Below are 26,615 nucleotides of genomic sequence, written 5' to 3' on the forward strand. Positions count from 1 at the left end.
AAGTCGATCCGGTTTCCGCGCAAGAAACTCGAAGACTGACCGCAAACAGTGCTTTCATAATCGCAGACGGACTAACGAGATTTGTAATCTCAACCGAGTGTTCCCGGTGTTTAAAGCAGCACCAGCATTAGCAACTGCAACCGTGCCGATCTGTCATCGCTGAAACACGAGTCCTCTTACTCGCGTAAAAGGAACAATTCGTCGCTGATGCGCGACGAAAGGAGTTTTAATCCGAGCAAAAAGCCGGCAGCACTCTTCTTGGGTGGTCTTTGCGGTGCGAATCTCGACCGCGTTTCTCGGCTGCGATACTCTTCGTCGATTCGACAGTCGCTCCGAAACGTGATGGATAGTAGAGCAACGATTATAGTAATAGACGTCAGAGATATGGACGAGGGAAGAGGAGCGCGACGTATCATCTGAAGACGACACGCATGTGCTGGAGAGATCGGAGCTCGTCACTGTCGATAGCTCGTTCGTGGGTTCGTCTCGAGGGCGAGAACAGGGGACCCGAAGTGCATTTATGAAAGCATTCGTCAGAAATGGTCAGCCAACACGCGATGGCCACCACCGTCCGCAAAGTTAAGCAGGAGAATCGTCTCAGACGGCAGAATCAGAACCAAGGTGCATATAGATATACATATATAAGTGGTATATATACGCTAACGGGGTAACTCGCTAATGGACAACTGCGGCTCGAGGCTGATGATCGAGGCACCATCCGCGGAGATCAGTCCGTAACGTAACTTATACATCCTTATCCCGCGGCCACTACGAGACCCTAGTCACGTTTTAGTTGCACGGATATATCTTCTAGCGGGATTAACGTGCGGTCGCCGAGATGTCATGAGAATATAATAATATGACGTTGATAATGCAATACCCACGCGCTCATAAACGGGTGGTATTATGCGTCGTTCCGCTGTAATCGCCTCGAAAATATTATTACGCGACTATAAAGCGAGTAAATTTGAATGAACGGAGCGGGGAAGAAGTTAACGTTGTTTTTCCACACGCGACGATTTAAAAGTCAGCGTGTATGCTTTAAATAATTACGATTGAAAAATTAGAATTTAAAAAATAATAATAATTGAAATAAATGTGCTTCGGATATTGCGGATTCGAGTGTTTTGACATCTCATCGACTGGATATGGGCAGCTCGCGTATTAATGTTAGCGCGCGTGATATTTTATGATTATCTTTAACAGATCGCTTCATCGAGAACGGGTGTTCCTTGCTTATGAGCACGGAGAAAAATCCTTGACGTAGTTTAGTGTATAACAGCTATGCATAATGCATAGCAATTTGCCCGATGTGTCTCTTTCGTTTAAACAAGTTGTTTAACATATTCGTGTCAGACGCGCAGAGCGCTTCGTGATGCGCTGTGTAGCGATGAATACATTAATATTTATTTCACCCCTTTACGCTTCGCCGATTTTATTCCGTCTCGTCGGCGAGAGACACGCGCGGAAAAGACGCGCACGCACGGAAAATTAGCATTAATTATCGTCCTGTGCATAGAAAAGTGCGCCGAGAGGCTAAGCGAAAATTTCAGAAGATTGCGATCACGCGAAAGTCAGTGTCAGGCCGCGCACGCGACACTCACACCGGCGATTTCTCGTTCTCGGCGTGTCTTCCGCGCCGAGGAACGTTCACCCGAAAGTGCCTTTTGAAAGTGAACTTCGCGCGAGAAACGTGAGCGTGATAATGGCAATTCGCGTGTTTTCTCTCTCTTTCTTTCGTAGATGAAGAGGGGCCTTACAAGCCTGTGCCGCCGCCGAAGCCGGTGCCGAACAATCAGAAGAATCAGGACGGTCAGCAAGAGTACGAGCAGCGGGAACAGGCGGTAGCCGAGCGGTCGTCGCGGACGACTTCCGGCTCGGAAAGGAGCAGTGTCGCGGAGAACGGGCAGGTTCGAGGCGCCGGGCAGCCCTTCGCACCGGAATACAGGATGCCACCCTTGTACGGAGAGGAGCAGAGTTCGAGTCAGGCTCAACAGGCAGCCAGTTTGCAGACTCACAGCAGCAAGTTCCCGGTAAGCGCGACGATAATGTATGCGGGCAGGAAAATTACAGCGTTATTACTTTATTAAGCATTTCTTCTATATCCATATTTCTCTCTCTCTCTCTCTCTCCCCCTTCGCGTTGGAATGTTCCGCGCAAAATTTATCGTAAAACGTTAGATGACTTTTTAATATTTGCACTTTCTCTGCTATCGGTAACGATAGAGATAAGTTCCCTGTGTGAGGAAATATATTTTCTTGTGGCGTAAAACGCCGTTTGAATTATGGCCGAATGTATCACCTTGCTTCTTCTCGTACGAGAGAAACCGACGAGCCGTAAAATTGGGAAACGTTGAGACGTAAAGTCTAAGTAATAGAGGTCTTGACACGACTCTTGAAAACTGGTCGTGAATGAATGGAAGCTGTGATTATTTCTTCCGATCTTGCGAGCCGTAAATACGGCAAAGTGTACGTCACGCTAATCGTTTCGTACAAATACAAAAATCGATTTCGCCTGTGCGTATAAAATGCCTAAAGTCTCAGACACACTCTGAATAGCCGGTTCAAATTCCTCGTTCGTGCATAGAAAGTTTTGTGCTCGGCTTTCCGAGCTGACTCGAGCCAGCGCACCTTCACTACAACGAGCAGGTCACTAATTATCCGTCTACGAAGGCGCGCAACACCTTGCTCGGTTCATGACGCTTCATATGTACCAGGAACAATGAGACGAAAAAGGAAAAAAAATAACTACGGCGCGCATAATGCAGACAGTACCGGCTTTAGAATTTTTCACGCCCTGAACGAACACACTTTGATCGCCTGTGATTCTCGTTTTTCGCAAATTCTGGTCGCGTACCCGCAATTCGTAACGGCCTCTTTTCTGTTGTTTCCGTTTTATACAACCCTTTTACATTTTGCTACATTTTTTCAACAATGACAATGGCTAATGTGCCGTCTCGACCATACGGTTGCTTCTTTTATACATAGCGAAAAATATAGTCCTTTCAACGAGCATTGTGCGTCGCTTTGGGGTTTTCGGAAGAAAGCAAATACTATTTTTTTTTACATTTTGCCATTTCTTCACGACTCCGATTAGTTTATATCCATTTTTATATCTATAACGCAAATTTTAAATAGTATCTTATTATAACATATAGTATTTCTCACGGTAATTAGATAACATTGATAAAAAGTAGTATACAACGCTTCTTGAGACGATGCTTCAAATATTCTTCAGTTCTCAGTTTCTCCTTGGGGGGACTTAAATCGTCATGATTTGTACGCGGTTGTACTCGCAGACGAACTAATTAATGAGCCACCGAGCGTATTAATTCCACGTGCGACTAAGATACACGTGTTCACGACAGATGCAGGCGAGGCATTAAATGAATAGGAAACCGCAAAAAACATTCTTTAGTTCCGAAGTTAATTTACTTTGTCATAATAGAGCTATTACTTATAAAATAATGAGAAAACAGCGACAATTTTTGCATTAGTCATTATAAAGCCATTACTTCTGAAATCCGCTAATGAGTTCTCAAAGCTTAAATCGTACACGTTCTGAGGTACCTGGCGTATCCACGCGACGGCGATTCAAACTTTCTTTCTCTCGAAACGTTATTTATAGACACGACCGCGTGTACTCGCGATCGACGCTCGTTAATCGCAGAAATCCGGCTCGCGATTTCCCAGGTTGCGATTTCACGCAATTACTGCGACTCCGCTGCGGCGGCGGCGTCGATGATGCGACGAGTGCACGCGGTGGTCCTCCGAATAAGGAGACTCCACGATGCATACTCGTTGATGCATCTTCTTGCGACGACGAGCTGAAGCCGAGTACAGTGAAAGAAGCTCGAGTAAATTCAAGACGTAACTTTAGCTTTACTCAGTACAAACGGTGGAGCTTCCATAGAATTTTATCGGGTTTCTTAGATACCGCAAGGAAGACCACAGAAAACGCTGACGTGAAATTTTGACTGACAAATGATCGATTTTATATAACTTGTACTAAATAATATTAATAATATTAATAATGTAACTAATAATATTAATAATAACTATCTTCTATAATCGAACAATTTATATGTCATACTCTATCTTAGATGAATAGTGTTCGATTTCTTATCTTCTTTATCTTTGATAATCTTTGATATAGAGTAGATATTAGAGTCAATGGAAAACGATTTTAGTTTTTGAATTTTTTTGGAACAGTTCTAACTATCTGTAAAGATTGATACTCCATGTTGCATGTTGATTTTGCTTGCCATGTTTCATTGCTTGTTAGATAGACGCGTTCTCGAAATATCGCCTCGATCAGCAATTTTATTAGAAGAGAATTTCTAATTTAATATTTGAAGATTGTAAAATGTTTTAGCCGCTAATATCTTCGTTGCTTAGAAGCTGTTTCATATTGGCTCCCCTTGCTCTACCGTCTCACTCATGCTGCCTCCGAATATTACATGACTTTTACTTTTTTCTCGACACTCCCGTCTATTTATTCTTTCTTGAAAATTTCCCATAAAACAAAAATTTACTTATTTTCCTCCTAAATGGAAGAAATTAATCCTCTGATTTAATTAATATCACAATAATACACAAAGTTAAGAAGACAATACTTCTTGAACGTTTATCGAGTAATCTGAATAACGTTTTCATCATTATTTTTACCAATATTATTTGAATATTTATCAAAATCATATTTTATCCATCGATGGTTATCACGACAGGTCGACGGGAGCATAATTCGTTTTTAATTTCTCATTTTCCTCGTATCGTCCATAAAATCCACCTCTTTATTCCGGCGATTTGTTATCTTCTCGGTTTTTGTTAGTCGAGCTTTCGTCAATTGCGGTTAATTAGTGGGGTGCCGCATCGTAATCACGCGAATGAGGCGGCGCATGTTGATCTTCCGCGTTCGGCGTTAGGAATTAGCGCACGGTCCTCGGAGAAATCTTCGATAATAGTTCGTTGTACGGCGGTTACGTTCTTGGGAAGGTTCTCAGAGGTTCTCCACCGAGACAAAGGGGGCATCATACGCGCGTACCGTTCGCCGGAAGTCGGCAAAGGGAAGACGGAGGAGGAGAGAGGGGCTCGCTCGCGATAGCCGTTTAGATACACCGTATTTCTCCGCACGAATCGGCTGCACGTCGGGTGAGAATAGAATTGCTGCGCGAATTAACGCCTTATGACCGTCTTTGTCGTTTTCGCCAACGCCTTTATCGTCGATTCCGTCAGCAAGATGCCGTTGACTCGCGTGACGCACGCACACGCGTAAACGCGATCGAGCACACGTGCCCGCACCGTCATCACGAATGAAGAGTAAAATTCTAAAACCGGCGCGACCCATCAAGCTGATTGATCAGAAACGAATATCCGATGCGCGAGCCAACGTTAATTAATCCTTTTTCACCGGACGTTGTCGTGTGCGTCCAATCGTTCTATAGCGTTTTAATTATCGCGCGGCATAAAAGCCTACGGACCCCCTCCACGGATTAATTCTCCTTTGACAGAGGAAGAGTGATTATACCGGACTCATACTTGATTCATCGCTTTTTGTTTCATGACGAAAATTCAATCGGGGCGTGGAAAATTCCGATTCCGGGCGCGAATCAATGGAATAATTAACGCGGATATTTGCCCTGGACAGATAAGGGAGACATCGAAAGATCGGAAATACTTCAGAGTTGTTTTCCGATCGTGATTCTCTCGAAAACCGTCGGAAGACGTCGGTGTTAAAAAAGGCGAAAAATTACGTTCAGATTAAATGAAAGCGAGAGATAATCAAGACTAGAAGCTCTACTGGACTATCCAGCACACGCGAATTGTGATCATTCACCCCGCTATGTTCGAGATTATCGCCTCTAAAGGAACCGACCGTTGTACGGGGTTATCTTTCATCAAAGATTCAATGTCTCCTAAGTGCTGGGCGTAAAAGCCGTAGTTAGGAGAGAATCCAATATCAGTGATCCAAGCCTCATTCGGTGCTCAGTCGCTCCGTGGCAGCAGGCGGTATTATCCCCCGCGGAAAGAGGGGCGAATCGATCGGTATTTTTACTCGCGAGCTCACGCCCCGACGCACCGCGTGTGTACGTACGCGCGTACTCGTGACGCCGTTCCTATTAGCACGCTTTATTTCTTCCGCAAAACATCGTCGCCCTGTCGCACTGGAGCTTTTTATATAATCCAGCTTTATGACGCAATGCACCGTCGTACGCGCGCCCTCGCGCGCGCGGCTGCATCTGTGCGCGTAGTCACCGGCGTGTGACGTCACGTTCATTGGTTTTCCCATGAAAATTCTATCGTTGTTACTAAAAACAGCTTTTTCTTTACAAAAATAAGAAACGAGCACGCTCGTTTCATTTGAATTGCCGCCGAAAAAAGAGGCGAACGAGGAGGAAGGTCGCGTAGCGCGACGAAATCGCGCTGGAAAAAATTACGTCGCACTTATTACACGTTCGAAAGTTTTCCCTTATAACCAGTAGCGTTCGTATAGATTTCGCCGCGCACTCAACGCCGAATATCACGGTTCGCATTCGCATTACGACGGACAAACAAAATTCGAAGCCGAACGGTCGCATTTATCATTAAATACAGGGAAAATGTAAATCATTTACGGACGTGCGCATGCGTGTCATTATATATTATTAATCCCTCATCCATATGTTAATATGGTTAAAATATTTCTACCGCTCCTTTTCATTCGGCTGTTGGATTCGCAAAAGCAATCTTTCCATGTTGATTTATTGGATTTCTGAAGTGATACATGAAACGTGCAGAAAAAATGTATTTATTAATACAGGAAAAAGTGGTATTATGGCCCCTTTTAATATTCACTATTAAGTGGCAAATTCTAGTGATCATTTATAAAATAATTGATTTAGCAATAGCGCCGTAGTGGCGATAATATGGCAATACACAATAGCCGACATTTGTTATAACACATTTTTAGTTCTGAACATTTCGAAAAGTTTTCAAAATATATTTTAGCATTTAATTATACATACTTCCTCATTCTTCTTAAATTTTAGCATATTATCACGCGAATATACATTTCATTTGCTGTATATATTTCGAGTTATGCAAAGTTAAACAATATCATGGCATTTGCTAATGTGGCCTACTAAATGTGTTGTTAATACGATCTTCTTTTTGAAGTTTTCATATCGATGTAGTTATTTAATAAATCGATTCTAATCTATAGCTCACTGCTGCACATTTTTCTGCACAACATTGCTATCTTTCTAACAGATTGCATCTTCTGACAAGTAAGTCAGCATCTACATTAAGAATTTAGAGTCATATTTACTGTTGTACCTTCTAAGAGTTTATATAAATAATTTTGTAATAAAATATTCTGTTATTTTAAACAAAATCAATTTTTTAAGTCTATTTTAGTTAAGAGCCACATTACAACCTATATTTCTCTTTAACCCATGCAGTATCGTCACATTTTTATAAATAATGTCCTAAGTAATAAATATTTCATAATTTTGGATGTAGAATCGATTGAATAATATTTTGACGAATGTAATCATTAAATTCTTAATTTAAAATATATTGATTGTCAACAAGTTATTGTATAAAATATAAATGAGGGGCCATAATACCATCTTTTCCTCTACGTCTCTTGACTATTAACCCTTTTAGTGCCGAGCAAAAGTATCGTACTTATGCGAAGAATATCGAGCCAATTTGATGAATTTGCTAAGGTTTGGGAAAAAGCTCATAAAAACCAAATTAAAAATGATATTTACAAAATTCAAAAAGCAGCATATTACGAAATAAAGAAAGAATAAAGCAATGCCAATTGTATTTCAATGTTTGTTGAAAATCATACGAATAACATCAATATAAAACATGATGAAAAACATAGAAACAAGTTTCTCTTCTATCACAGTTTGATCACAGTTTTATGTAGATCACGTAGTATGAAGTATAAGTAATACATTTTCAATCATTTTTAACAAAATAACTAATATCGGATCTGAGAACGAAACTGTCTCGTGTCGAGTTTCTACCTTATCGCTCCAGCGTATACAGAGGTACCAAGCAGCATAGAATATAACAAAAAGTTGAACCTAAAAACAATTTTTTAAATTCTTTTGTTATGAAATTAGACCGTTTATAACGTTTTATAAATTTATTTTGAGATAAAGCTTTCTCGCAATGCGAATAGTAAAACGTCCTCGGATACGCGACGATATATCGTCGTTGGCACTTTTTGCAAGTGTTGCAAACGACGATATATCGTCGTTTGGCACTAAAAAGATTAAATTGGTTTCTAAACTAGCCATCGCTAGCACAGCTCTTTTCGGAAGAAAAGGGTTGACAGTCTCAGAATATCGTAGTTTATCTTTCGTACGACGCGATCGCTCGTACGATCGACATCATGTACGATCGACATCATGCTGTACCCCTCCTTAGAAGGAAAGTTACACGATTTTCAGCGTTACACGTAACACACATAAGGTTGAAAATCGCAGAAATAACTCTAATTACAATGGTACAGTTATAATGGCTCTAATTACAATAGTTTCAACATATACATGTGAAAGACTATAAATTGTGCAATGGTAAAAAGTATAAACGACGCCGAATGTAAAATAAAGGTAATGCTTAGACGCGCTGAACATTCTTATTGTTTTAATCTTTAAATACAATTTTATTCAAACTTTCAACATAGAATACGTATACATATATATATATATATATGTTACGTTTAAAGATTAAGTATTCATATTTAACCCTTTGGGGACGCGTGTCGGCATATAGCCGCCCATGCCGTTTTACCGTTTATGAAAAATTTTTCTTGTGTTAAATAGAGCCTTAGTTTTTATAACGTTCAACGTATTTATTTTTTTTACTGCGCACTCCAATACCTCTCGTCCTCAGCGACGCTCGCCCGTCGAGCGGCTCCGTCCCCAAAGGGTTAAAGAGCAAAACAACAAGAATGTGTTAGGTGCATGTCCGGACATTGGTACTCTCACCTTACGCGACAAGATTCCGCTCGCGTATCCCGATTTTCGCGGGCGAGGGGTTCGAGTCTCGAGGAAGCGAAGAGTCCTCGCGCGATCCTACGTAAGCGTACGCGAACTCGCGTACCTACGTAAACGAGTCCGCGAGCGCGATTATGCACGGGACTTACCTACCTACGTGCATTTATTTTCCGCGGCAGTAGCTCGTTTCATCACGCTTGCTTTCTTCCGAGCGCGATGCCTAGCGTCGTTGGCTCGCTGGTTGGCGATCTCTCAGCCAGCCAGCCAGCCAGTTTAGTTCAGTGACACCTACTCCGCGCTGCGTTATTACGCGCACGCAACGAACGCACACGTCGCTCGATGGTTGCGCCGGCCGCACGCACTTTGCGTATCATCGTGCCGTGCTGTGCCGTGCGTGCGTGCGTGCGTGCGAACCAGCTTCGACACGGATGTTCTACCTGGCGTGGACGCGGACCGAGGAAGCTTCTCCGCGGAAAATTTCTCGGCGATGGCTGTCTGCCCGGCTATATATCGTCCGTTTGTTTTTGCTCTGTTTACCTAGGTGCATACAGCACCTTTCAGAACACGCTCGGTTGCGCGTGAGTTAAGAGAGGAATTAATTTGCTCCGGCCGGTGCATTATTCGCGGAAATGGCGATTTCAGGAAGTTGCATACTCGAATAAGAGGAAATTAGAAGTTAGAAATTAAGTTACAAATCGGCAATGATATGATAATTCGTCTTAACAGTGAGAATCATCTCGAGAGAAACGATTTTATAAAAATATTTGAAAATTATGATACCAGAAGGATCGAATGTTAAAAAATACATGATGAAAAATTAAGATGATAAAATTAATTACGACTTACATATGCTGTTAAGTTGATGTATAAGATTTGCCATTTTTTACTATTAAATTCGGACTTGTATGACGATTGAATATCGAAAGCAAAATAAAGGAATCATCGTTAAATATTAAAAAAAAAGTACCGAGTCGATGTTATTCATTTATTCGTAAAAATTATTAATTCTTCAATATCGGATAATTTCGCTCTCAATTTTATTTAACAAACACGACTTTTGCACCAACCTAATATATTTCGCATCTGCTATCAGCTATCGGATTTTGGAAATTATTGTTGCATAAAAAAATAGCGTGTTCATGAAGATCATACAAGATGACCCGCGGCGAACGACTCGATCAGAGAGAATGATTGCTTCTGGCAAACGTTAATCGTGATTTCTTCCGTTCGTAGATAGAACGCGAGTTGGTCCTGTCGTCAGGAGACAAGAACTCCAAGATTCCCATCCTTCACGAGTACAAACAGAGGACCGCCGGAAGAGTCGCCATCGCGCCGGATGCGCCGATCAAGCAACAAGCCTGGGTTCAGGAGGTGAGTGCGATCCTTTGCGATAATTTACGAGACTTGGGTAAATCACACTGATTTCCTCGTGTCTTTTCTTCCGGCGGATAGCCGCTAACGTAACGGAAAAAATATGTAGGTTTTCTCTTCTGCAACACGAAATGCTTCCTCGTCGATTTGTACGGTGAACTTTCGCACCTGCTTTCGTCTTCGACTTCCCAGGGTCTCCAATAAATTACGAGAAACGTTTCCAAAGGATTACGACAGATTTAATCGTTAAGAAAACTGAGTCTCTTCGCGTCTCAAATAAACAGCAAACCTATAATTGTCTATTCAGATTCATTCGAAAGAGAAACTTTCGACAAAAATTCAAACTCAGATTGAATTAAATAGCTTCAAACAACAGTTGCAAGTTATGCAGAATCGAAAGAGATTGTTCCGAATTGCATTTGATAACAAAGCAAACTTTAAATTTCAAACGTTGAAAAATCGAAGTCTGAAGTAAAGGTAAAATATCGATTGGACTGAATTCGCGACGGGGATGAAACATCGGTGTATCAAAAAAAAAAAGAAAGGAGGAAAGAAGAAAAGATAAAAATGAGCGAGCCAAATTTCAAATTCACAAAGGATATCCTTTCGACGATAGTGGTGGAATTTTCGTCTCTCACTTCGAGCCCGGCTACACCGCCGTCCGCTACGATCGTTACGAAATTCCACGATTAATTGGGCGTCACGTGTATGCAGCGTTATGCACACGTGCCACCCACGCGCGTGCCAGGGGCGTCGGTAGGCGTCGGCAACGCGCGTGCTGCCAGACGTTCGTTTTTCCGATCGCTGGCTCTGTACCGATTCCCCTCTGGAGGATGGGTGTGGAAAACGATGCTCGATCGTAAGTTGATACATGCGCGCGCGTTCCTTTGTCCATTTTTCCCCTCTTCTTTTTTTAACGAACGACCTCCGTTTCGACGCAGCGGCCGTTCCCGTGGTTTCACCGTCTTCCGTTCGCTCGCTCGTTTTTCTTGTTCCTCGTCCAGAATTTTCTAACGATTCGCTTCGTTATTCGAAATCAGTTGCGCTGCTTGTAATCCTAACCTTTGTAACAATCTTTGTAATCTGATACACATCGTATTTCACGGTGCAATTAACCGGTCAATTCGTCTGATTCATTTATCTGAAACTGATTTATTCTAGCGCGTTCTCAGGTAGGAGAATTAGTCGTTAGGGCCGGCTCGCCGCTGGGACGTAAATTATAATCCCGCGCTGTCATTCCCCGGGAGATGCGCGTTAACGACATATCGTGAGAAATAGGGGCGGTTGTACACGCGCAATCTCTCCCCGTATACGATATTGATGGGTCCGCGTATCACAAAGGCGAGATGGGTTTAACAGTTACGCCCGTGATATACTCCAAATATACCATGAATCCCTCTCTCGTCTCTCAGTTTACGAGATGGAGCAGACTAAATTGTATAGTTACCGGTCCTCGGGTAGTCATCGACTATCCTATTGATTCCATGATGCTCCGCCGTTTATGGGATACTTCGGGCGATCCGTTTAGAAACTTTGTTGCGACTCTCGCGTGTACCAACGAAGAAATAAATTCGTTGTTTCGCGTTTCCCCCCTCCCTCACCCTTCCCTCTCTCTTTCTCGATATCGCTCATCTTCGTCCCGGAACTGACCGATCTATTCATTACTAAACTTTCCCGGTCTTCTCAACGGAAGAATCCATTATTCGGCCACTTTTTCGAAAGTTCTTCGAAACTTTTTTAGCACCGTGCAGGATATCATAAATCTTCTCGATATGGTGATTTCACTCTCGTATGTGTGTGTGTGTGTGTTGAGTTCTCTCGCAGGTCGAAGTTCAATAATATTATTATTGAGATGTTTCCGTTATTTTCTTGCTACAATGTCATGTCGTTGTGCTCGTCGCTATTCAACACGAAGATGAAGATGAGCGGGAGGTTGTCGGGTCGTCGCGGATTACAAATGTCGCGCGAGCGTACCGGCGGCGAAGAAAAGCCTTCCACGATTCGCACTCAGCGGACAAACGCGACACGCTCCGACATGCTGGACGACCAACTTTCGTCGCCTTTCGAATTACATGAAACTGCTTTACATAATACGCATCATCGTACGGGACGATGCTTAATCAGCCTCGGACGTGATCCCTGGCACAGCGTTGCGCCGGGTGAGAAAAAGAGAAACAGAGAGAAAGAAAGAGAGAAAAAGAGAGACGTCTCGCGTAGCTCATAAACCCATTTCCAGCGCTCTCCGGAAACTACCTTAGCGTTGCTAACTCAGCACGTGGACTCGATAAGTAAATTTTTTCCTACTTTCGTGGAAGGCATACTGCGCTTTCGCCGCTTCTTGTTCTCCCTTTTCAACGCCACGCACACTCTCTGCAATCCGCCTTTCGGAACTCTGTTGCGGTTTCGCCACGGAAATTTCCCCGACGTATGGAACTATCGCGAGTTGAAGAGCTCGTCCGAGGGGGAACGTGCGAAAAATGTAAAATGCATTCGGCATATTCGTACGAACGATTTCCGCTCGGTCAATTCTACGATTTATCTCCAATACGCCGAACGTAAAATTCCGTTCGGTCTGTCTCTCGCTAGGCGTAGCTTCCTCTAATGTAGAAAGAAAGCAAAAAGAAACCACGTTCATACGCGTCATCGAGAGGTCGTGATTTTTCGAAGAATTTGCCTCGACGCGAAATTTAGTTCTGATTTCTCTCGTACAGCTACGAGCTAATAATCCGGCACGGGTATCGGCATGGCCGTAAGTCAGAAAGCCGCTTCCGTATGCGCGATGCGTGCTCGCAGGGCCCTACGTGGCCGTTGTTATTCCAGGCGCATCTCTTCCTAAGAACCGTAGGATTCAGTGCGTGAACTTTGAAATTCCCCGTATCGCTAAGGTGTACACACAAACACTCATACATGTGTGCAGACGCGCATGGCTGTTGGCCGGCCCGTGTCCTCCTTCCAAGGGAATCGTATTCGATCCTGGCGAGTCGATAGCGTATCACTTTATTTTACGACCATCGTTGATAACTATTACACAGCTTGGTCAGATCGAGTCATCTTGTGTCATGACACGCCGTCGTAAAGTATTTCTAATTTCGTCACACGAACGAACATTAATACTGCGTATTAGTTTAAAGGCGCAGTTCTCTAAACGACGATCTCCGTGTGTTGGAAAGTTTTATAACGCATCGTTTACGACGGTTAATTGAGATCGCTGATTTCCGGACGATCCCCGTGAACGGTAGATCCTCGTGAACCAACCAACTTTAATGCCGGTGAGTTCCGTTTCAGCTATTCCGCTGGATCAATGTGTTCCGGGGGATTTAATTCGATGCGCGATTTGCTTTCTCACGCACCGTGTAAATTAAATCTCGCCCGGTGTGTAATGCCTGATTGTGACATTTTTACGTTTTATTTGTACGTATGCGTTTCGCAAAACGTTCGCCTTGATCTCTCGTGCGCCACGAGTGGCGTGCAATTTATCGCGAAACATCATTTGACATCCCTCTCTGAAAGGGAATCCGTGTTTCAACGCGAATCATTTTAATGACATTCGTCTGAACGACGAGTCTCCTTTGCGCGCGCTACGTAACGATTAAATTCTCGCTCGTATTCCTGTAAAATTAAATATTAATTATATATTGAAAAAATATATATATATATATATATATGTGTGTGTGTGTGTGTGTGTTATACATTATTAATTATATATATTAATACGCTGATATCTACTCGGCATAATTTTCTGCAGCTGAGCCGGGATCCAAAAAGTATTAGAGCCATTGGGCTTTGTTTTCCCAAAGTCCCTGCTTTTAAACGATCTACGGCGAAAGTGCGTTCCGGGAGTAAACTTTAGATGAGTTCCGCTCGTTGAGAGTTAAACGAGTTTGGGATATTATGTCATAAATGCACACCGGCCACGTGGCTTCGCGTCATGAATCGCTTGTCGAGGAAAATCATTTCCACCGAGTGTTTCGCACAAAATAATGCTGATGTGGGGATAACGATTTTTTAATAATAAAATTAACAAAGCGTCACCTGTACGCTTATATATAAATTTCACCCTTGAACCTGGCAATAAAAATAATAAAATAAAAATGACAGTAAAAATACGCCCGAAGCAAAAGTTCGATTTTCGGCGATTCGTTTATTCGGAGCGCCGCGTCACTTTCGATGCCACGTGATATTTTTAATATCCATCGGTGTCTCTCTCGGCCTGCGAATCGGTTTACCGTAGCGCAATGATTCGTTGATTGCCTATCGCCCGAGTTTCGCGTGCTCCTCACTGCTTTTTGGCATGCAAACTGCGCTCCAACAACTTTCTCGAAATATTCGCTAACAATGCAAAGTTGGTTGCAACTCGACGTACACTACGAGCGCGTTCTACGTTTGTAGACAAATATACACTTGCTACGCAAATAATTTGATACGTCGATTCGTTAGCACAACGAGCGGACGAACGGACGGACGCAAGTTTATTTATTATAATTAAATCTCGTCTCCTCGCTGCTCAGTTGTTTTAATCGGCAAACGAGTTCTTTCAACGTCGCTGATAAGCGCCACTTTCCGACACCGCGGTTGTGTTTTTAGCCACGCTATATGCCGATGCGTAATTATGTATTCCCTGTTTGACGGCTTAATTGATCGCGTCTAACGAAACCGCCGTTGCGCAGTTAGCGAATTTATGGACGTTATACGCCCCATCATTTATGCCTCTCCAAGGGATATTTTACGAACGATGCGTGTTCTTAACGATGTGTGCTGATCGTCAGGCTCTCGTATGATTTTTTTATTCTTCTGTATTTTTACAGGGAACTCAGATGCAGGAAATAAGGCAGGACGGCCAATCGAGGAATTATCAGTCACAGGACACCTACTCGTAAGTATTCCGCTCGTTTCACGCTCGTGCGAGTTTCGCGCCTTTAATGAGAATTCTTCGACACACGCGAAAAAATCGGGCAAGAAATACCAAGTCTCGGGAAATTTTGTTGCACAAAATACAATCGGGTTACATTGGATATAGGAATCAAGTCAGATCAGAAATCTGACGTGGAAATTTTAAGTATAAAATTTAATCAATAGTAGAAGAAAATGGAACATAGTTGTATGATATAAATGTTCTTTCAACTACCAAAGGGTTAATCTAATTACATAATGCGAATAATTATATGTCTGGAAGGTTAAATGAATCAGGACACCTATTGTGGAAATATTCTGGAAGGTTTCCAATCGGAATCGCTTAGTTATTCTTTAGATTCCTATTGTGTTTTCTGAGGAATAACTGAAAAATTCCGATCGGAAATCTTTTCGAACAGTTTCATGAGGGTAATCTGAAGATATCACGATCATTAACGGGTGTTACGTCAACGTTATGGATCGTCGTCGAATTTAATTTTAAGTTTGTTTTATGCAAACGAGGGGTTAAGAAAATCTTGCTAAGAGACTCGATTGCAAACGAACGGGCTGTGATTGACTTTGGAAATTTACTTTCACTTGTCTCGCACATCTATATATATATATATATAGTCGGTGCTAGACGAAATAAACTAGATCGCTTCCCGATCGTTAGCGGCAATCTTAATGCGCGATCAACATTATTGCACACCGCGTATCGCTTTAATTACACTCTCGAGAGATTGAACGAGCAAATCGGAGCTTCTGATCGCCGCTTCCATTAGATCGACGTCGAGCGGGGCGGTGCCGAGGACGACGACGGTCACGACGACGAAGATCGACGAGGAGAAGACAAAGTCATTGTCTAGGACTTATCACACCATTAAGGACATGATCTCGAGTCGTTTCGGGCCGAGTCGCAAGGACGTCGAGCCGGAACCGGAAGCGAGTCTTAATAACGTTACCGAGGAGCTACGGAAGTCGAGCAGAAGCATCGACGACGACGAGGCCAGGAAAAAGGAAGGGATCTACGGGAAGCCCCGCGCGCAGGAGCCGTCGGTCAACGTGCAGCAATACCCTAAAAATGCTTACGGTAAGTCACGGCGAGCATGCAAGGCGCCGCACGGACAATCAAGCGCGGCTAACATAACGCGATGCTCGTGCTGCTGCCAAGGTCCCGTTAATTAGTTCATAATTGTTGATTAATTAAAGGAAAAAAGCGGGATTTTTTTCTCTCGTTAAATCGCGGAATCGCGGCTTCCATAAATGCGAAGCAGCAATGTATGCGCACATAGCGAAACGCAGAACGGGTTTTCCTCCGGTATTTTGCACGAACTCTTTGGAGCGCTACATGCACTAAAAAGAAATCGACGACTGACTATTATCAGTTCGTTGCGAAAGATCTGTCGTTTTCCCGCGAAGCTTCGCTTTGAAATAAAGTTATCGATTTTCGTTTAGCGAAAAATGGTGACGCGCGTTATATGGTTATATAGGAGAAAAAAAAAATCGTTACCACGACTGATAATAGTTTTGATAAGTAGATCGTTTCCGATAAGTATTTTTATGCTTTCAATTTATTTAATAATTCAATTAATGCAATGATTATGATGAAGTACTCGATTTGTTGGTCGGGCTGTACGTTCGTACCTTTCAGCATTTCAGAGCTTTCGCGTTGCCGTAATTTCTGCAATTATAATAATTTGTTCATGAAACGTGTGTTTCAAACTTGACGCGTAAATAGAGGGGAAACTCGGAGTTTAATTAACTTTAGTGACGTATTGCATATTCCTACGATACAGTAGACATTTTAGCATTTCTGTAGTAGTGCCCGGGCACGCTTTCGCGATGCAATGTGTTAGCTGTATCTGAATTTCTATAATCGACGTAGCGTGTAGCTCTGTGAACTGCATTTATGTCCAGTCAGAATGCGAATTTAGCTTGATAGAATTTATTATATTATAAATGTATATTATTATTTTATGTCATAAATATGTTCGATACAATTTATAACAAAATTCACATACAAAATGTTCAGAAGAGGCATAGAGATACCAGCAGCTCAGGAGTGTATAATATTCATTTGGAAGTAGTATAAAAATGTTTTAACCAAAATAATTTCAAAAATTCATTTTTCATAAAATACGAACATTTTTGTTTCAATAACACGAATAATTTATTCTTTTCTATTACATTCCTCGCATAAAGAGATAAGATTATTTTTATTTATCTGAACAAATTACTATTATTGTTTTGTTTATTTTCATTTTTACAAGGAATGTTGTCTTTCATTTTAGACCGTGAATCGACATATATTTTTAAATATGCTCGGCTTATTTCGTATTGACAGATGTACATCTTTTACTTGATGCTGTAAGGCCGCTACATTGTTCACTGTGGATGAGTACGCTAAGCTCTTTGAGCATTCAATGTATTTAAATAGAATAACTTATTCCGTTACCGGAATTGAAAGTCGTATTCTACACCGAAAGGATTGGACATGTGATGACTGGGCATTTTTTTTTCTTTTAGTGAGTTTGCTTTACGCTATCTTATATTGGGTTATTTCTTAAAATGTGCTACCTAGTAATAAAAAAATTAGTATGATAAAATCACATAATAATAATAAATAATAATAATAATAATAATTACGTACGTATATATACGTAATTAAAGAAAAGCTGTGCTTACGCGCGTTAGAGTTAATTCTCTTTGTGCGATAATGTGACGAACTGAAATAACACGGAGGCTCTTGGCACTCAGGTCAGTACGGTCATTCGTACGGTTATCAAAGCGGCCAGCAAAACGTACCTCTGCCAGGCCAACTGCAGCCGACTACGACCATTCAGCCGAATTTACCAGGACAGAGCGCTCAGCTTCACGTGACCCACCACACACCACCGGGAGGAGTTCAAACGGTTCATCAAACCCAGGTTCCCGCTTTCGGCCAAACCGCGACAGGTGCACAGCAGGTGCAAAACGTTACGAGGGAGTACGTGGTTCAGACACCAAGCGGAATGACCGGCCAGCAAATGCATCAAGGAATCCACCAAAATCCCGCGCAAGGACAGGTATACGCTACAATACTAAAGATACGAAAGGATAACATGATATCTTGCGAAAACCATGAGCGAATGAGTAGGGCAAAACTCGATACTGAAAATCTTTGAGAGATAATTCGCGCACGATATTTGTTATATGTTAATTTTTTATATTCTTCTATACATATTAGTTTTGAATGTATGTTCAGACCATCTTTCTCTTTCTGCGAAATTTAAGTGAAACATAAAATCTAACTGAAATCTAATTAAATCTAATTAAACGATATCTCTCTAATTTATGAAAGAACAATTTCTCCCTCCTCAATTTACACACGGTTCTATTTTACGAATCAATTCCTTTAATATACTTTATTCATATATATTTCGACGAAAAATATCACCGACGGCGCTATCGATGCATTATATTCTTGGCATTCTCACACGGATGCGGATATTCGTTTCGAATACTGTGTGTAGGAAAAGAAGACTCCCTCTCAGCGGGCGGAAAAATAAATGTCTCGCGGCTAGTCGCTTCTCCCGGCGACATTTCCTTCATATAAATTCAAATCAAGTAACAACGTAACCATGGCCAAGCAACCGCGTCTTATTCACGGACGATTTCACCGCGCGACGTTAAACCGTGCGATGTAATACTCGAAATTTAACGCGATACCGCGTAACATAGCGTGACAAAACTCACGGAGCCGCTCCGTCCACCGCGTATAATGATTAATACCCGTCTAGTCTCGTCGTCTAGTACCGTGAACGCACCCGTCGACATTTTAATTTGTTAAATGACGGCTGGTAGCAGACGCACGTAACGTCGCGTTACACAACGTTAATTTACCGGCGAATAACGCGCCGTAATATTCGTAATCACGTGCCTTAACACTTTCTGCATTGTTACTCACAGAAATCTAACGAGGAAGTCTATAAAATCGATTTAAGTAACCACGCTCGTGAAATTAAACCGCTATCCATAATAACGATACACTAGATATACTGCAAACGTTAATATTAAACATTAGAATAGACGAACTGTAGAATAGAATTTGCATGTTAAATAGCAAATAGGAAAATCATGCGAGATGTCTGAAAGAATATCAGGCCGAATATCGAATATCGAGTCGATGTGTTGTTTATATTATTCATAAAAGTTATTAATATTTTGCATGAATTTCGATAATGTTCTTTTCAATTTTCCACTCGACAAATGTAATAAACCATCTACGCCAACCTAACATTTGTATTATTCGCTACTCGCAAAAAGCAAAGACGCGTGTCAGCAAGTCCAGATTTTGCGACAACTATAAACACTGTTAATATTTCACGTCATTTCAATATTTTATTTGGTCGGTTCAGGGGCAAGGCGCACAGGTGCAAAAATCCCACGGTCTATCCGTGCAGCAGCATCAGGTGAGCAACACGATGCCGCCGACCAGCCAGAGCTATCAGAGCCCGCAGCAGTTGCTTCATCAGAATCAGAACCACCATCAAAGTCCGCGGTTCGCGCAGCAGCACGCTCAGAACATGCATCAGCGTCAGCTGATTCAACAGATGCATCAGCAACAAATGGCCGGGCAGCAAGGCGCGCAAACACCGGGCCCACGAAACGTGCAGCAGTCGTATTTCGCCAACAGCGTCTCTTATCAACAATACCAACAGGCCAGGCAGGCCATGTCGAGGTCGCAGATCGACTTACCGAGCACGTCCAGACAAGCCCAGGAGTTGCGTGTGTCGGGCCAAGAGGTTTACTACCACTACGCTCAAGGCAGACCGCGATACGGTATTCCCCAAGTGTATATGAAGACCGAGAGCAATCAGGAAGCGGAGTTCCAGAGGCGGAACTCCGCCAAGGGTATCGAGAAGGCGGCCTCGCAACCGCAGCTTTGTTACGAGGATGAACGGAACGCAGAAACCTCCAAGAATCCCGCGGAGAATATGAAGAATCTCACTGTGGATCCATTGGACAAGGAGAGGTAGGATTTCGGAACAATTACATCGGGTATCCACCAAGATTCGTTACGGATATAACGAATACTTGAGAGAACGAAAGTCAGAAAGTGAGCAACATCAGAAAGTTTAGGGATAGCCGAGGGCTCTATCGAAGGGAGTTTTATCAGTTTGGAGAAACTGTTTCCCCCGAAAGTATTTCCGAAACTATTTATCTCGTGGAAAATCTATTCCTAATACACACATACGTACATTGGACGAGACACCAGACAGCAAAAGTGAGAGGACTAAACTCAAGATACGCTAAAAACTCTCGTGAATCTAAGGGATATTGTGTATTTCAGATACGAGATTACGGTGGAGGATCGAAATCAAGGCGAATCCGGGAGAAACGGCTCGCAGAGGAACGAGGAGTATCGGCCGGAAACTAGTTTCGGCATTCGGAGGGATGAGACGCGGGCTTCGAAGAGGGAGCACGAGCAGAGCTCGTCGGGTCAAGAGGGCGGAGGATGTCAAGACTCGACGGAGGGGAACTCGGTGCAGAAGAGGATTGAGGAGTTGCAGAAGCGAACGGAGCAGGAGGGCGGTCATTTCAGCAAATCCGCCAAGGAGGACGCGGACGGCCTGAGGGTCGGTTTGGCCACGAAGATGATCGGCGAGGCGTCGAAGCGACTGGAGGGTGGACAATACGGCGGCAAGGAGGCAGCTGTGAAAGCGGATAGCCGGAAAGACGATTTGGAGCAGGGTATCGGCCGGTTAAAAATTCAGAATCAAGGCTCGGGCTCGGATTACGACAAGGCGGGTCAGAGTTCTTCGAATGTCGACTCCGGGAGAGGCTCCGCGGTTTACTCGAGCGGAAGACGCCCGCCACCGGATGACCAGACTTTGGCGCAAGGTGAGACGTCTCAACTGTAATGAACGTTTTACATTTGCTTGTTCATACATCTTCTTTCTCGCCGCTTGTTTTGTAAAGTTTTATGAAGGTAATTAACACGGCCTCTCGCAGCGATTATTCCCGACGCTTCGAAGGGACATCGTTATTCATGTCATTGACTTCCGGTCCTTTTGGCAAGCTTCTCTCATTCTTTATCATTTATTTGCGTTCTTCGGTATATCTGTGTACAGTTTGACATTGACGAGGGTCCACAGTTGGGTCTGAAATGTTTGTAAATGTTAAAATATTAACGGTGCGTCTCTTTGGTTTTTCACTCACGCAACTCCGACATTTGGCTATTATTAGCTTTTTGTTTGTTTTTTTTTTTTTTTATAACCTTCGCTGTTTTATAAAGTAATACCAGATTAATTCTCTCGTACATATTTAATCGTTGATAACAAATTATTGGAGCATCAAACCATAACAGACTATTTTAATTTTACAGATTATCTCGTATGATCTTTTGAATTGTAGTAATCTCCCTTTTCCGTTGCAAAATAATCTCCCGTATCTTGTTTCCGTCGAGAAGGATAGTCATTTCCCCCGAGTTTTTTACAATTGTTCTTTTTCGGTTCATATCATATTCATTTCCGGCAAAATATCGATCGTTTATCGATCCTTCCGCTCTCACCGCATTTATGTTCCTTCTTTTGTTCAGTTCAAGACTCCGAATGGGTTGATATAGTGGAGTCGGAATTGCGGAGTATTCTGGAGCCCAGAGATGTTCCAGCGATGGCGCATTCCACCCTGTCCGAAAGTGTATCCTCCGTGACACCGCCTCTGCCGCCGCTGTCACCCCATGGCAGCCCGCGTACACCGAGAAATCGATACTCAACGAGGTAACCCGACTACAAACAGGTCCCTCTTCTTCGCGCAACCGGTGTTACTTCCGGTCACTGCCCCGAGCCACTTCCGATTTTGTTATCCTCCTGCTGATAGATCGAAATTCCGATATCGGTGTCTGGCCGAAAAGTGACCGCCACGGTGCTAAAAATAAACGTCACTCCGTTGCGGCGTCTAAATATTCGGTGTGGTGAGACTTGCGTAAAATATTAATTAAACAGAGAATCGATTCGTGGGCATTTAATTATTTGTAAAAAAATGTCACCTGACGCTCGAGACGAGACTCCGCGTAATTGTTCTCTGTTTTATTAGGAAATGTCTAAATTTATTAAAGTTAGAGGGACGCGTTGCCGCGCATGTGCGCGTTAAACCGTGAAGAGTATGAAGACACCGTTATATATCTATTCTCCGGTGCTTTCGGTCAATTAATCTCACTGAGTCTTCGACAACTTGACAACGGCGAGATAAACGAGTTCTATAGATTTGTCATTTGGATTTTACGTTGTTTCTTTCTCGCGTGACTCTTTGTTCCGATTTGACGACTTTTCCGCTACTATTTGATGCGCGACGATGACGTGTCGTTCGATAGCATTAATAAGAATGTCTTCGTGGGAATTTTAGTTTACCGTATGGATCGAAACCAAATTACAGCGATTATAGCAAGGCTATGGAAAAGAGAGGTTTCTCAAGCGGCGCTAAACATCGTGGCGCTTCGACGTCCAAGAAGGAAGCCGCGAAGAAGTTTTCACATCGTGAGTATTAGTTTTGCAGATAAATATCTTATTACAGTTCAATTTGCACAAATGTCACATTTCTACATTTCAAATATTGAACCAACCTCTAATAATAATTATTATATGATGTCGTTCATACAAATAAGCAATCACAATTTACATCAGTTTAATTTATCGCGGCGAATTTAATACTTGTGATTAATAACCGATTTTACCAAGTATATATGGTAATTTTTAATTTTTACACGAATTTTCAGTTTTCGGAGTGGAAGCCGCCGATTTAACATCCACCACGACAGGGCTCGACTTGGATTCTATGTTAGATAGGAGCGACTCTGATCTCAGCACCACCGACGCAAGAACGATCAGAAAACAGTTGGAAGGTTTAGAAAATATGTACAGTGAAGTAAGTGCGATACTTTTTCAATGTGATTTGCTAGCCTTATGTTAGTCTTTTTCTGAACAAAATCTCATTCTACGAACTAGAATTATTTCACGACCGTCAAAATTAGAAAAGAAAATATATATATATTTTTCTTGCTATTAATTTATTGCATTACTGGTGACGGAAATATGTGAATTTAATAATTCATTTTAATATATATAATTTAATACGCGAAATAAGTAATCGAGACGAAACAACCGACATTTACTTCATGTCCGAATTTGGGAATATCAGATATATATTTAAATGTTTCCCCCTATGACCGCGATGAAACAGAATCGTGTGCGAAAATTAACGGGAGTAAATGTGCAAAAATGTTTGCGGCAGGTACGTGATTGAATTTGCTCCAATTTGCATACGCAAAAAACTGTTGCAGGTGCTTAAATTGCTGGGCGGAAGCGTAAAGAAGAGACGAAAGGCGAGAGGACTCACCAGTTATGGTTCGGTCTCGTCGTTGCCGACGTCCTCCGTGTCTTCCAGGCCTGTCACGAGGCATCACGATAAACGCAGATCCCACGTGATTGATGATAGGATGAAGAAAGCCAAAGACATCAAGGTCAGGAAAGTTAATGGATGATATTCCCGCGTTCTTTTTATGCATGAAACAATTTTTACGCTTACCTCGTCGGTATTCACTTTGACAATCTCTCGTGTGTTGCTTTATTCGCGGGTTGGTCGGATAGACTTTCTCAAATTCTGAGGAAGCGCCACGCTTGTGGATCAATAACTTTCGAATCTGAGATTATTATTGCGATTTACCCTGAGACAACCGGATAACGCAATAAAGCTACTATCTTGATCGTGCAGAGCATCAACAAGCGTTTCCAGCGTCTGGAGTCGCACGTGGTGACATTGGCGAGATCGGTGGCCCATTTAAGCTCGGAGATGAGGACTCAGCATCTGATGATACAGGTGAGAGAACCCGCCAAAAGGTGCGAAACGAGCTGGAATTTCCAAGACTCTACTACTGCTAGGTTTTCGCAGGAAATGGAGAGCATAAAGTGCGAGATTGCGGCCCTCAGGACACAGACGAGCATGGCGATGGTGAGGTCGCAGTCGCAGCCTCTGATCAAGGATTCGGAACTGCCGGCCCTGTCCAATCCTTCGAGGGTGAAGAAATTGACCAAATTCTTCGGCACGGAGCCACCGCTCATCAGACTGTTCCTGAGGGAACTTGGGTATGAGGTAAGTCTGCCAATAATTCTTACGTCGCCTGCGTACGCTTTTGCAAACAAGTGCAGATGGCTTTCGTCTGTGAAATTTATTCGAAGCTCGCAAGCATGTGCGTACGCATATGTGTGTATATGTATAAAAAAATTTTTTTTCCGAAAACCTCCTAGGCGTTTTTTAAACTTCTTTTGCACTTTTTCAAACGCTCGTCATTAAAAATTTTCCCCATAACGAGTGGCACCTGTCTTCTCCTCGGCTTAAGGATAAACCATTTCTCCCGCGCTATCCTCTCAGAATCAGAACTTCTGTTTTTAATCAACCCGATCGTCGGTACCTTTGACAATCGTAGAAATACGCGGCCGCTTTCGAGAAGGAGAAGGTCGGGATGGTGGAGCTGCCTTACCTAAGCGAGGAGAGGCTACAGAAGATGGGAGTTCCCCTGGGCCCGAGATTGAGAATCCTCCAGGAAGCGAGGATCTCGGTATGCAAGGATCCGATTTACGTCGTATAAATTCTCCGGACGGCATGAACGCTCGGCGACGCGAGCAGAAGAGGATGCAAGAGGAGGAGGAGAAAGAAAGGGAAAAAAGTGGGAAAGAGAGAGAGAGAGAGAGATCGTGTCTAGATGAAAGAGAGAAATACACAAGGAACGAAGATCTCGCGCGGAATTCGTTTCCCTCTGTCGACTGATGAGCGTGTTAAAGCGCTCTCCTCCTTGAGAGAAACCCTCGAGGCCGAAAACGCGTCACGGCCCGTTCGTTCGAGAGACGACCCCTTTTTTCTCGTTTGCACAATCAATAGCTACGTTCTGGAAGTTACGCTCGCTGGAAAACGCGCAATTGTAATATTTCGCAACGTTCTTGGCTCGGTGGATTCGCGTCCGGATTGTCTTTGTGTTCGTCGTTGCGGATTACACATCGGAAGAGAGTTATTGATCCGCCGATAGTCCAACGCGGACAGTTCACAAGAATATTATTCGATCAATGTGGCAAGAAGTCAGTGGAGCCGTGAAGCTTTTTCGGACAATTTTCCGAGAATATAATGTGCGCACATTAGTCGCTTCGGGGACATGCGTTTTTTCGTAATCTTTGAACTATCGTTATCTGCGTCTAGCGTAGCCATCGTCGCTGAAGTGTATCGCAACGTCGCAAATTAGCAACAACGTTTCTCCGACGCAGCGTAACGCGAAACGAATCGGCCACAAACGATGATTCGCAAGAAATGCGCTGTGAGCTTGGAAATCAAGCAAAATCGCACGTCACGCGAATTATCTTCACTCGCGTCGAGGAAATTTACGGTTTCGACGTACCGTCGATGTACGTGAGAGTGACGACGAAGGGATATGAATTCGGATGACCTGCCTTCTTTGGGTAAGGATCCGTGGAAAGGAGTCGTGAGAGTCCGAAGGGGCTAATCAAAATGTAAATCCTACGAGTTCTAGTACGCCTACTTGTTCGACTATTATATTTATGCAAGGAGAGTCGGAGCGGAGATACAAAGATAACCCAGCGGAGAGCGGCTACGCGAGAACCTCGGGCGTTCCGCTCGCGCGTTCGCGCGTTCACCGTTAGTTAAGTAATAAGATTAGCATGTAGATTTAGATTACGCGTACGGACTGAACGCTGATAACGCGGCTCTACCCGTGGGCGATGATAATTCGTGGCGCTGATGAAATCGGCGATCAGAGGCTCGAGAGAAGAATGCCGCGCGCATTGGGAACAACGAATCGCGAAGGTATGTTTTGCCAAAGAGACGTACGGACGTCGTCGAGGTGGTGCGGCCAAGGTTTCCCGTTTGACGAGAAGAAAGAGAGAACGAAGAAGAAACGAGGATATTCTCGCGGATACGCGGACTCCTTCGCACCGATAACACCGGCCGTCTGAGAATCGAAAATACGGAACGTACTTTGTGAAAATTTCAAGTCGGATGGACTTCCTCGTAGGAAGTATCGGAAAGAGAGAGAGAGAGAGAGAGTGAGTCGTACTCTCCTAATTACTTCTCGAATCTCGATGTCTTGATAACTAAATCTCAGGTTGAAGGCCGATCGAAGCGAAGCACTCGGTAAATTGAACGACTCGCGTAACCGTTAATTTGCGGTGCTGCGGCGCGATCTCTTCAATGTAAGATGAAATACGGGGATTCCGATCAGGGAACTCTGCCGAGTTCCGTGCAATTTGTCAATCGATAGTTATACCGGCGCGAAATCTCGCTAAGTAATTATCTTGGAACGTTTCGTATTCCCCGG

At 43.1% G+C, this 26,615-nt stretch overlaps 1 protein-coding gene across 8 annotated transcripts; it reads left to right on the top strand.

Moving 5' to 3' along the window:
* Positions 1-531: 531 nt before the first annotated feature.
* Positions 532-26,087, top strand: LOC106742973. Of its 8 annotated transcripts, none has more exons than XM_014616380.1 (15): positions 532-621; positions 1,744-2,033; positions 10,229-10,366; positions 15,172-15,239; positions 16,039-16,346; positions 18,014-18,321; positions 19,654-20,270; positions 20,589-21,139; positions 21,837-22,017; positions 22,643-22,773; positions 23,013-23,161; positions 23,577-23,756; positions 24,008-24,112; positions 24,185-24,385; positions 24,720-26,087. In XM_014616380.1, exons 1-15 carry the CDS (start codon positions 540-542, stop codon positions 24,879-24,881), a joined length of 3,471 nt encoding a protein of 1,156 aa, XP_014471866.1. In that variant the 5' UTR covers positions 532-539; the 3' UTR covers positions 24,882-26,087. The 8 variants fall into 8 exon arrangements, with proteins under 8 accessions (XP_014471866.1, XP_014471867.1, XP_014471869.1 ...); XM_014616381.1 differs by having other exon boundaries at positions 22,673-22,773; XM_014616383.1 differs by having other exon boundaries at positions 24,175-24,385; positions 24,720-24,810.
* The last annotated feature ends 528 nt before the right edge of the window (positions 26,088-26,615 follow it).

Source organism: Dinoponera quadriceps, unplaced genomic scaffold (assembly GCF_001313825.1).
Source record: "Dinoponera quadriceps isolate SergipeBrazil2010 unplaced genomic scaffold, ASM131382v1 scaffold946, whole genome shotgun sequence".
Taxonomy (NCBI): domain Eukaryota; kingdom Metazoa; phylum Arthropoda; class Insecta; order Hymenoptera; family Formicidae; genus Dinoponera; species Dinoponera quadriceps.